The sequence below is a fragment of the Pelodiscus sinensis genome, chromosome 10 (genome assembly GCF_052426305.1).
Source record: "Pelodiscus sinensis isolate ZL-2025 chromosome 10, ASM5242630v1, whole genome shotgun sequence".
NCBI lineage: Eukaryota > Metazoa > Chordata > Testudines > Trionychidae > Pelodiscus > Pelodiscus sinensis.
The window spans coordinates 9254266-9266346 of NC_143061.1; the positions used below are offsets into that span (position 1 = coordinate 9254266).

A 12081-nucleotide genomic window follows, 5' to 3' on the forward strand; every position below is an offset into this window, starting at 1 on the left:
AGAGCATTTTTGTGATGCATGTATGTTACAGTTTTTGGCAAATGCAGGAAAAACAGAGGTTAGGTTAACTTGCATATATGCAAGAATTTAATATTGAATATTCAGACTTTCAAATTAATTTTGTTCAAGGTTTTTAAACTTAGATTTTTTTTTCAAATAGGAACATCATAAAAGATCAATACCTAAGGATACCTGGAACCTTCTTCTAGATTTCAGTACAATGATAGCAGATGATATGTCCAATTATGATGAGGAAGGTAATATTTATATTTTGTTTAATCAGTTTGAGTGTGTATGAATATTTCTGTGGCTAGTACATTGAGCAGTGTGTCTCTGGATAATATATCTGTAGTGACTGGCAGTCAAAACGTCTGCACAACAATATGTGACTTTTTCTGAGTTTGAAAAAGTTCTTTGCCACATAGTCAGATGAGGACTAAGACTTACTAGCACAGGTGAAAAATATTTGTGCTGCCACTTCCCCAAAGCCAGTATGTTACTTTTTAAAAATGTCTTATCTCCTCTCCTGTGTCCCTCCCCTCCAAATCAGCTCTTTCCTGCATAAAATAAATTGTCTCCAACTCTACTATATGTAGTGTAACTCCAGTATTTAAAAAGGCTCTAGAGGTGATCCCGGCAATTACAGACCAGTGAGTCTGTCAGTACCAGGCAAATTAGTTGAAACTATATAAATAATAAAATTGTCAGACCCATAGATTAACATAGTTTGTTGGGGGAAAAGACAACATGGTTTCTGTAAAGGGAAATCATGCCTTATTAATCAACTAGAGTTATTTGAGGAGGTCAACAAACGTGGACAAGGGAGATCCAATGGATTTAGTGTACTTAGATTTCCAGAAAGCCTTTAACAAGCTCCCTTACCAAAGGCTTTTAAGTAAAGTTGTCATGGGATAAGAAGTAAAGTCCTCTTGTGGATTGATAACTGGTTAAAAAAAAAGAAACAAAAGGTAGGAGTAAATGATAATTTTTCGGAATAGAGAGAGGTAACTAGTGGTGTCCCCCAAGAGTCTGTACTGGGACCAATCCTGTTCGACCTATTTATAAATGATCTGGAGAAAGGGGTAAATAGTGAGGTGGCAAAAATCTGCAGATGACACTAAACTCCTCAAGATAATTAAGACCAAAGCAGACCGTGAAGAGCTTCAAAAATATCTTACCAAACTAAGTGATTGGGCAACAAAATGGCTAATTTAATGTTTATAAATTTAAAGTAATGCACACTGGAAAAAATAATCCCAACTATACGTACAGTATGATGGGGACTAATTTAGCTATAACTACTCAAGAGAGAGATCTTGGAGTCATTGTGGATAATTCTCTGAAAACATCCACTCAGTGTGCCGTAGCAGTCAAAAAAGCAAATAAAATGTTAGGAATCATTACAAATGGGATAGAGAATAAGACAGAGAATATCTTATTGCCTCTATATAAAACAATGGTACACCCACATCTTGAATACTGTAGGTGTGGTCACCTCATCTCAAAAAAGATATATTGGCACTGGAAAAGATTCAGAAAAGGGCAACAAAAATGATTAAGGGTTTGGAATGGGTGCCATATGAAGAGAGATTAAAAAGACTGGGACTTTCCATCTTAGAAAAGAGGAGACTAAAGAGGGGTGTGATAGAGGTCTGTAAAATCATGACCGGTGTGAAAAAAGTGAATAAGGAAAAGTTATTTAATTGTTCCCATAACATAAGAACTAGGGTTCACCAAATGAGGGGGCTCTTGTACATTTCAAAGCTGGCATGCCACCTTGGAAAGTCCCGCTGACTCCAACCTCCATGCTGGTGTTTCTGTTTGAAATGCACAAGAGCCTCCGGGAGTGAGGGGGAGGCAAGAGTTCATTTCAAAGGATTTCCCGCTGGCCCCGGGCTGCATGCAGAGTTCCGCATTCCTCCTTTAAAATTTTTAAGATCCCCCAGCGGGGGCTCTTGTACATTTCAAAGGAGGAATGCAGAAATGCCTATTGGCTAGTCAAGTAGTCGATAGAAATTCCATCAACTCCTTGATTAGTATAGTACTCGTTAGTTAACATCCTTAGTAGGAATGGTGTCCCTAGCCTCTGTTTGTCAGAGGCTGGAAATGGATGACAAGAGAGAGATCAGTCGATGATTACCTGTTCTGTTCACTCCCTCTGGGGCATCTGGCATTGGTCACTATTGGAAGACAGGATACTGGGCTAGATGGACCTTTGGTCTGACCTAGTATGGCCATTCTTATGTTGTTAAGTTAAATAAAAATAAATTCATCAACCAGTTCTTGTTTCCTTTGGCAAATCAATTAGTGATTTCCCCCCCCCCCCATCATATTTACCTTCATTAGCCACCAGTTAATGATTTGTTAGCATTTCAGACATTATAGGTAAAGGTGAGAACACACAGAATGAAAAACATATTAAGAATTTATTATTTTGAATTGGATAATCACTGAATGCACCATATTTTTATCAGGTAAAATCATTTAATCTGCAAGGCCTCTACATTATTTGCAATTGCAGCAACATTTTTGTTCAAAATAGTGACACATGCTGATGTCAGCAGACGAACATGACATTAATATAAAATATTGTGAGCTGTAATTATTTTGGTAGTTTGGTGTGTGCAGTCTTGCTGTTCACAATTTTTAGCATTCCTTTGCCAGATTTGAGTTTTGGTTCCCATTTAGGTTAGCCAGGTGAGACCAGCACTGTAGAGATGGTGCTGTCATATTCTCGGCCCACTCTGGCCAATTATCTTAATTCACTCTGAAAGGAGTTTTTGTCCAGCTTATCTAGGTTAAAAAAATAAAGATGACTGTTGTCATTACTTGAAAAATTGGATGTATTTTAAAATGGTATGTTGGCAAGGGGAGGCCTCAGTTGAGGGGGGGAAATATTAATCAGGTCTTAACTCTTAAGAAACAGAATCAAGTGAGGATAATACATGTACATTTTAAGTAGGAAAGATAAATTAAGTATCTATTTTGATTTGAAGAGGGTTTTTTTAAATTGCATATCTCTACTACATTAAAAAAGGATTTGTTGATCTGTTGTGGGTTTTTTTTAATTTGCTTTTGCTTATTCTTTCCTTTAGGGGCATGGCCGGTTCTAATTGATGACTTTGTGGAATTTGCACGCCCTCAAATTGCTGGGACAAAAAGTACGACAGTGTAGCACTAAAGGACCCTTCTAGAATGTACATAGACTGTACAAATAAATACATCGGAAAATTGCACAGTCAATTTCTGCTGGCTGGACTGAACTGAAGATCAATCCTCTCTTTACAGGTTGAGGGTTGAGACAAATCTTTAAGGATACATCTTGGACCATATCATTCATTCATCTAATGGTGGTTCGGACTTGTCTTCTAGTCTGAACCACTTTTGCCAGTTATAATTCCAACATAGTGGATTTCATCATATTTTTGTGGACCACCTTTGTTTACTCTCCCATAAGTCTTAGAAGCTTTATGATGATTATTTTGAGATTTCTGGTTTTGCATAAAGCACAATGCTGTCTTCATGAGACAAACCGTTGTTTGGCATCTGCATTATACAGATCAACATTAGAAATGTTTTTTTTAAATGCCTTAAATATACACTTGGGGCTAGGTGCAAAGACTATACTGTTAGCACTTCCTATAAGAGTGATATATTTAAGTGTACTAGGTCCGATATTTGTTTCCTTTCATGGCAGATAACAGGTATTGTCTAAGTTTTGAGTATCTGATATAAAACAATTGTAGAAACAACCAACAAAACCAAGAATGTTGATACTCTGAAATCTAGGTGCCTATATAAAAGGTTTTATTGTATCTTTGAAAAGATTTGGAGTCACACAACTACTGTGCACTTATAGCACCCCTGGTTTAATATTATAGTCAGCCTCCAGTGAGCGTCATTGAGACAAGTTACATGCATAACAGAATCTAATATTCTCTAGATTATCCAATATGTCAGATTTCATTACAGTTTTGAAATGCTTGTTTGTCTGTCCAGGAAGGTGTTTTCGTTTTTGTGGAAATCTAAAACTTGAACAATATACTGAACTTGTGTCTTATGTTTTGTACACAATACAGTATTTTCAATTCAGGCATGGGTTTTGATGGTTGCAGTATGAAATAACAAAGGAACCTGCTTTATACGAGGGGGTGGCAAATGTGATCAAATCTGAGTTTTGAAGTGATTATCTCAGGCCACGTAAAGTTACGTTTTTACAACATAAAGGAACTGCCTTTATGGACAAAGCCCATTTTCTCAATTACTTATTTTGTTGAGATTTCCACAGGCCACTGTGGTTCCCAGTTACAAATGTTGAAAGTAAAACTTTCTTAAACAAGTACAGATGCGGAATACTACACTGGCTGCTTTTGTTTCCTTACATTATTTTGTTGATCACTACTACTACTGTTTGTCTCACTGCATATAACTAAATTGGAACTGTTTTCACTTCAAAGCAGGATTTTATCTTGTGTGTTTTTTAACATTACAGGAGTCTTGAACTGCTGTCATCCTGAAAATGTTTTTTCACTCTTCAGTTGCTGACTTATGAGGAAGTGGTTATTGTTTTCTTGAAATAAAACCTTCTGTAAAACAAGCTAGAAAATGTCAAAGTAGGATGTCTAAAAAATGATTATAGTAATTATTAGGAATAGGGGGGTACTTATTTGAATACTCCAGCCAGTCCCACATTAAGGGTGTAATTACTGTTGAAATTAGTAAGTGGATCTTGCACTAAAACAGCAGTACACTTTTATGCAGATGCTAAAAAGATTTTAGGAAGGATTTAAGTATTAAATTGCTAAAATTTTTATCCTGTGTGCTTTGAAGTTGACTAAAGGAAAGGCTCTCCTCATATCAGTGCCCTTTTAATAAAGCCCATTCATGCATTTATTTCAAGACTACAGTTCTACAAAATGTGTTGCAAATTTTTACTCCAGCTACTCGAATTGGCTATGCCAAGTTTTTTGTTTTGCTGCTTTCAGTATTTCCTCTTTCAATTTTGTGTAAATATTATAAATGGGGGACTTGAATTATGAAAACTTTACAAGGTGTATATGCGTGCCGTTTTCTGTCTTAAGGGTTTTGGTACACTTTCAGATTGATTGATTTGATTGATTAGTTCAAGTATGCTGTGTTTTGAGATGAGCTCTAATTAGCTTTTACCCCAATACAGATATGACCTTCACAAAAATCTGATATTGGTTAGTGGCATAATGCCATGGTGTTTTTAAAGAATATTCCTTATGAATGCAAGATCTTTTCAAGAGAATAGTGTTGTCATCAGTTTGGTACTACACACTTATAATTACTGTGTAATTATAAAACAAAAATACATTCATTACATAAAGCTTTGGATAATTATGTAGCAGAAAAGTTAAGCTTATTCATGCTGTAATGGCATCTTAGAATTTACAAAACAAATGACTTTAAGTTGGAAACAAGCTTGATTTAACAGTGTGGTTATTCTAAGGATAAATGCCTGGTTACAGGAAATATTTTGTATTGAAAAGTGCTCAGACATGTGGCCATGTGTTCTTCCTTTATATATGCGTGTGAGGTGTTTTTTTTTTTTTTTTTTTTTTTTTTTTTAAGAATTCAAACAGTTACCTACTTGGATTGCTTTAATTCAGAAGTGCTTACGTCCTCAATTTGATGATGATCTCCCCATAATGGATCAGTTTCCTTTCGCCAAATGTCAACAATTGGTTAAACACATAAAATTGTAAACTATGTTGCTATACATTAAAAATGTACAAGATTAGACATGCCCTGATATAAAACATATAAGATCAAGATTATATTAGTAAAGAACATCATCTGCATATCTCTGTAAGTTCAACTGTAATTTCTTACAAAATCCCTCTCATTACCAACAGAGGCAATAAAGCTCCAGTGAAATTGCCATGACTAAATCTTCTCATGCATTGTTTTAGTCTATTGTTTGTAAAACTTATTTCTAGACTTCTAAAAATATGGAATGCTAAGTCCTGAATAAAACGTGCACTAAATGACAAGCTTTTGGGGGGGAGAGGGGGAAGATCTAAGAACTGATACAACATCTTGCCTGCCACTTAATCTAAATGTTTACAACGACAAAATGGAGCTATTTTTTGTCCAGCTATGCTGCATTGATATTAACTAGTGTGTGATGGACAATACCATAAGTACATGCAGTGCATTTGTCTAAATAATGGCTGGTTTGAAGACTACAGTATATAAGTAAATGACTTTTTTTATTGAGCAACCTGTTATTAAATAAAGTAACTTATGAATTGCTTCAAAACTGTTTTACAATGAAATCCTTACTGAGAGATCCTTATTTAAGAAAGATATAATTTTTTTAAAATGCGTTTAATAAACTTTTGTCATTCACATTTATTTATATAATTTTGCAAGAAGTCTCTGTAGATTTTATTTGAGCATGATACATTGACTGTCATTAGGTTTTTAAATACAGCGTACCATTAGCTTATCTAACCTCTGCAGAAATGTGATGAAAGGCATAGTTGGGAGACAGTTAAATTTCACCTGGAAAAGTTTTATTTTGCATTTTAATAGGCGCACTTGTGTGTAAGCGGCAGTATGGTGTCATGTTAGTATCCGTAAACAATTGGAGAGAAATATCATTTTTAAATAAAAACCATTCACTGGCTGCTAACTTACCATTAAATTAATTTGTTAATCACACATTTATCTTTAAGGCCAGAAGGAACCATTGTAGTGATCCATTGTGACCTACATAATACCGGTCATAGAACCTCACTTACATATCAAGCCTTTGTTTGATCATATCTTTTAGACGGAGAGATTCTTGTTTTTAAAGATTTAAATGTTTTTCAAATCATGAAGAATCCATCCCATCCCTTTGTAGGTTGTTCCAGTGTTTCCAACTAGGGTTGTTAAATATCAATAAGGTTATCATGAATTCTTATCGATTAGTGATCTATTCTATAGTCCCTGGGGGTGGAGCCAGCAGCAGTGCAGAGTGGCAGCAGTCCCTGTCCGGGGGGAAGGAATGACTGAGCTCCTGGACCTAGCACGAACTGGAACTGAGCCAGGTTCTGCCCTCCTTAATGCACTCTAAATCCAGATCCACAGCAGGGGGTAGATCTCAGACTTGGCACAAGCCAGGACTGAGCCAAGCTGCTGGACAGCCTGATAAAAAATTTACTGGCAAGAGAATGGGGGGGAAATGTGTGTAGTCTATAGCATTAACCTAAAGCTTTTTCTTATTGGTTAATTGACGACACTATTACATCTCGGTTTCCAACAGGCTCTTTAAAAACCAAAACAGCTCCTTATTTCTATTCGGAAGTTGTCTAGCTTAACATCCAAGCTTTTGAACTCATTACACCCTTAACTGTCAGAAACATTTTTTTTTTTTTTGCATGTAGCTGATCAAGTCACTTCTTAACCTTCTCTCAGCTCTTACTGTGTGTGTGGGGTTTCTTTATTTAAAAAAAGATGCTGTAAAAAGCAAGAATTATAATCTTTTTTTAAACGGCATTAGGGTTTAGCAGAGTTTAATGTGGCTTTGGACTAGAAAGGTGTCTTCAAATCCTTGTCACATACACTCTGGAAAAAATATGAGCTTGAGGCAACAATAAGTACTTTGGGGCCAGGAGTCTTTCAGTTCTGTGTGTGTGTGCAGCACCTTGCCCAGTAAAGCTCTGGTCCATCAGTAGGCTAAATGCTACAGTAATATAAATAAGTTATAGAATAGAACCTAGCCAGTAGTGGCAATAGGAGGTAAATGGGATACAGTGAAGGGATCCTTTCTCTCCTTGGCTCTAGTGAGCTGGGAATGCCTTTCTAGGAGCCTGCTTCCATTTTGCAAATGGAGCCATACAAGAACGCAATCTAAGAATTGCCAAGCTTCACTTGTATTATCTCAAATACACTGGCGTGTTCTCACGCAAAACTCTTTTGTGGAAGAGTTCTTCTGCAAAAACTCTTCCAGAAGAGAACGTCTACACTGGCATGTGCTTTTGGGCAAGAGCATCCATGCCAGTGTAGACGCTTTCTTGCGCAAGAAAGCTCCGATGGCCATTTTAACCATAGGGCTTTCTTGTGCAAGAAATTCATGTTGCCTGTCTACACTGACCTTTTCTGGAAGAGCTCTTGTGCAAGAGGGCTTATTACTGAGCGGGAGCGTCAGAGTTCTGGCGCAAGAAGCCCTGATTTTATACATTAGAATGTCAGTTTACTCGCACAAGAACATGTGGCCAGTGTAGACAGGCAGCAAGTTTTGGCGCAAGAGTGGCCGCTTTTGTGCGAGATCGCGCCAGTGTAGACACAGCCTTCTTGTTTTAGTCAATGACAGGCCAGCCCTATGTCTTCTCTTTAGGACATTGGTGGGGAACCTTTTTTGGGCCAGGGGGCACTGACCCACAGAAAAATCAATCAGGGGTCCACACACAAGTGAGAAGCAAAACAAAAACCAAACCCTCACTGACGTGGCCCCTGACAGAAGGAGAAAGATACTCCCCATATTCCCCTCACACACCAGAGCCTGGGGGGAGGCGCAGACCAGCTGAGTAGATTGTGTGTTCCAGCCCTGTGGAAGGGCAGCAACGGGCTGAAGTGCCAACACAGGTGCCCCAATGCTGGGAGGAGCCCTGAACTGTGGGGGCAAGCCAGGAGCTATAGCGGGCCCCACGAGCCTTAGGGTCCCAGCCCGTGATTTAGGATGAGTCTAGCCTGCTGTTAGGAGTACTTGGCTTTCCCTTTTTCCATATGTAGGGAGTGTCAGTGAGACGTGAATTTAAAAGAGAGCGTGAATTGGAGTGAGAGTTGCATCACAGCAGGTGACACGTCTGTATAAAATGTCCAATAATTCACATTTGTAGTTCTGCCTTCTCTCCTTTTTGTGCCCAACAAAACTTTTATGGCATTCAAACAAAGGAATGTCAAAAAGGGCCAACCCGAGTTCCTGAGTGCTCCTGCTGCTAATGAAAAATAACACTCAGGCTGTGTCTACATTGGCACGATTTTGTGCAAAAGCTGAATGCTGAGTACTGAAGATATCTGTACACCTGTGGATATTCAGAGGTCTTCCAGGGGGTACATCGACACATCTAGATATTTGCCTAGTTTTACAACAAAGCACTAGCAAAGTTGTTGCAAACTAACATTTCGTACAATGACTAAGTATAATGTTTATATTCCAATTTTGATTTATTATATGGTTACAATTTTTAAAAAGCAATTTTTCTGTAATAGTGTTGTCAATTTTATCTTTTTTTATTTTTATTTTTTGTAAGCAAGTAGTTTTTAAGTGAGGTGAAACTTGGGGGTACCCAAGATCGGACTCCTGAAAGGGTCCCATAAACGGGGAACGTTGAGAGTCACTGCTTTAGAGGGCACTGGACAGAAACTAGTTTAAACTGAAAAGCAGCGGGTGCCCCAGGTGAAAGGCAAGGACAGCGCTCCCACTCCTGGCGCTGACGAAGGCTGGGAGAGGAGGTTTGAAGGGCAGAGCTCACTACTTCCCTGTCTGTCCCAGCTGAAATGATGACCTAGAAAAATAATTAACTGGAAGTCAGAGATTATTATTTGTATTGTGTAGCACTTAATCATTGACCGAGACCTCCCTGTGCTATGCACGGCACCTGCAACAAAAGGACTGGTACTGCCTCAAAATGCTTAAAATTCAAAGTATAGAACAGAATACCAAAATATTAGCTGGATACTGTCATCTCACCAATGTCACACTGTCTTCTGGTAAAACAGTTCCCTTCCTGCTCCTGCGTGTTGTTGCAGGCAGAGCAGGGAAGCTCTCCTGCTTGTATCGAGGCTTTTTGACAGTGCTTTCTGGGTGTGTTGCCTGCTGCAGGCAAACACCTGATGTGCGTGCTCAATAATTGGCTCTTTGGCCTATTTTTAACAGTTACCTTTTCCAGCAGGCTGACAAGGCTGCCTTTTGTCAGGCCTGTTTTGCCCTCAATCAGAAATTTCTCTGCCAGTCTTGTTTAACGCCCTTTGAAATGTTTTAAAACTGCATGTGGGTGGCACTTCAGATATTGTTCCTCCTTTGGTGATGCAATTTTGTGTGTAATTAATTTTGCATGTGCCAGGGTGCACAGCTTTTTAATTTCAAGCATTTTCACATTGAAGCCTGTTATAGACAAGGCCTTTTCTTGCATGCTTACCTTCCCTATTTGCCCATTCATTCCATTTGTCTGAATGTTCTTAGTGTTGCAATAGTACCTGCTAAGTGAGGGTCAGGGACCTATCAGATGCAGTGAAAAGACCAGTCACCATACAGATGCAGTGAAAAGATCTTGTACTCTACACCACTGAAACACTGAGCTCCTGGGTTGCTTTAGGCTAGTCAGCATGGATTCCGCTGTATTTCTGGGGTGTACTATAGCGGGCATCATCTCTGCCTCCTCTCTAAAATTGTGACCTAAGCAACCTCATACTCAACCGTTGTAAAGTTGACTTGTTTTCCTTCCCCTGTACCTTGTAAAAGATTTTTTTAGACACGAAGTCTTTCTATCCTGGAGAGCGACAATGGTTTTCTTGGGTGGCACATAGCATTGGTATGTTGTGATCATGCTACATAACTTCTAGCTAATACGGTTATTGATCATATAGTTGGAAAAGTCCCTAGTTTGTGAACAGGGGAGCAAAGTATCTGGCCATACTTCTCTGGGAAGTGTCAAGAGCTGTAGATTTAAGTAACATTGTCTACACTGCATACAATCATGTCCTGGTTTCTCATATCATGCACAAAGTTGATTTTTCAAATAGTCTTCAAAGATTGACTGAAGATAGGCTTTGAATGTTGCAGCTACTGGCATTCAAGGAAGATACTCCCACTCCCCAGTTCTATAAATAGTGCGTACTAGCTGGATGGATGGATGTCTGGAATTTGCTAGCTGGTTGCCTTTTCTCAGTAGGATTCGCTTGGGACTCGTACTGCAAATATTCCCCTTAATTCCTGTGGTGCTGCACCAGAGCAACACACAGGTGCAGGAATTCCCTCAGGGTATGTCTACACTACCCCGCTCGAACTAGCGGGGTAATGTATGCATACCGCACTTGCTAATGAAGCCCGGGATTTGAATTTCCCGGGCTTCATTAGCATAAGCGGGGAGCCGCCATTTTTAAATCCCCGCTGCTTCGAACCCCGTGTAGCGCGGCTACACGGGGCTCGAACTAGGTAGTTCGGACTAGGGTCCTATTCCGAACTACCGGTACTCCTCGTGAAACGAGGTGTACCGGTAGTTCGGAATAGGCACCCTAGTCCGAACTACCTAGTTCGAGCCCCGTGTAGCCGCGCTACACGGGGTTCGAAGCAGCGGGGATTTAAAAATGGCGGCTCCCCGCTTATGCTAATGAAGCCCGGGAAATCAAATCCCGGGCTTCATTAGCAAGTGCGGTATGCATACATTACCCTCCTAGTTCGAACTAGGAGGGTAGTGTAGACATACCCTCTGTCACACATGTGATGCTGCAGGAAAGTGCCTGTGTGAGGAAGAGGGAGTCTGGCATGAGAGTTCTTTGCCAAAAAGTTTTTTCCTCCAAGTGGAATTAAAGCCCAGTAAAAATGATGGACTAAAGCAGTATGCTCATGTCTGTCATTTGCTAAAGAAGGGCAAAGACCGGGGACTTTTTCTGAAGTGGAAGGAACAAGGGAATTTCACAGACCCTGGAACCTCTTAATTGAAGATGTGGATGTGGTAGGCAGATAGAGCTCAGGGAGAAATCTTGCTGCGGACATCTCCCGGCTGAACATTCCTTCCCCCTCTTTACAATGTTTTTCTATACTCAGAGATCATGTGCTGTCTCCTCCCATGCCATAGTCTAGGGCAGCGGTGGGCCAGCTTGGGTCTGGATCCAGCCTGCTAAGCATTTTCTTTAGCTGACCCAGCTGTTTAGCAGGAAGGGCAGCATTACAGCCAGCAGCCTGTGTGCTCCGAGACCCCTTCCCGACCTTGCTCCATCCTGCAGCAGAGCTGCTTCCAGGATTCTCCTGCTAGTTGTGCAGAATGGGGGAAGGATAAAGCCAGGGTGTTTCCCTGTCCCCTATCTCTGCAGAGGGGTGGTTGCAGAGGGACACAGCAGAGTAAG

The 12081-nt window shown here is 39.7% G+C and overlaps 1 protein-coding gene across 1 annotated transcript in view; it reads left to right on the forward strand.

Annotated features, from left to right (window-relative positions):
• DCUN1D1 (defective in cullin neddylation 1 domain containing 1) overlaps nt 1-5585 on the forward strand; it is a 32979-nt gene extending 27394 nt beyond the window's left edge. The window contains exons 6-7 of the mRNA XM_075938052.2: nt 161-257; nt 3096-5585. Coding sequence (XP_075794167.1) covers nt 161-257; nt 3096-3175 — 177 coding nt within the window. The 3' untranslated portion in view covers nt 3176-5585. The remainder of the gene's footprint in view (nt 1-160; nt 258-3095) is intronic.
• Nucleotides 5586-12081: the final 6496 nt, after the last annotated feature.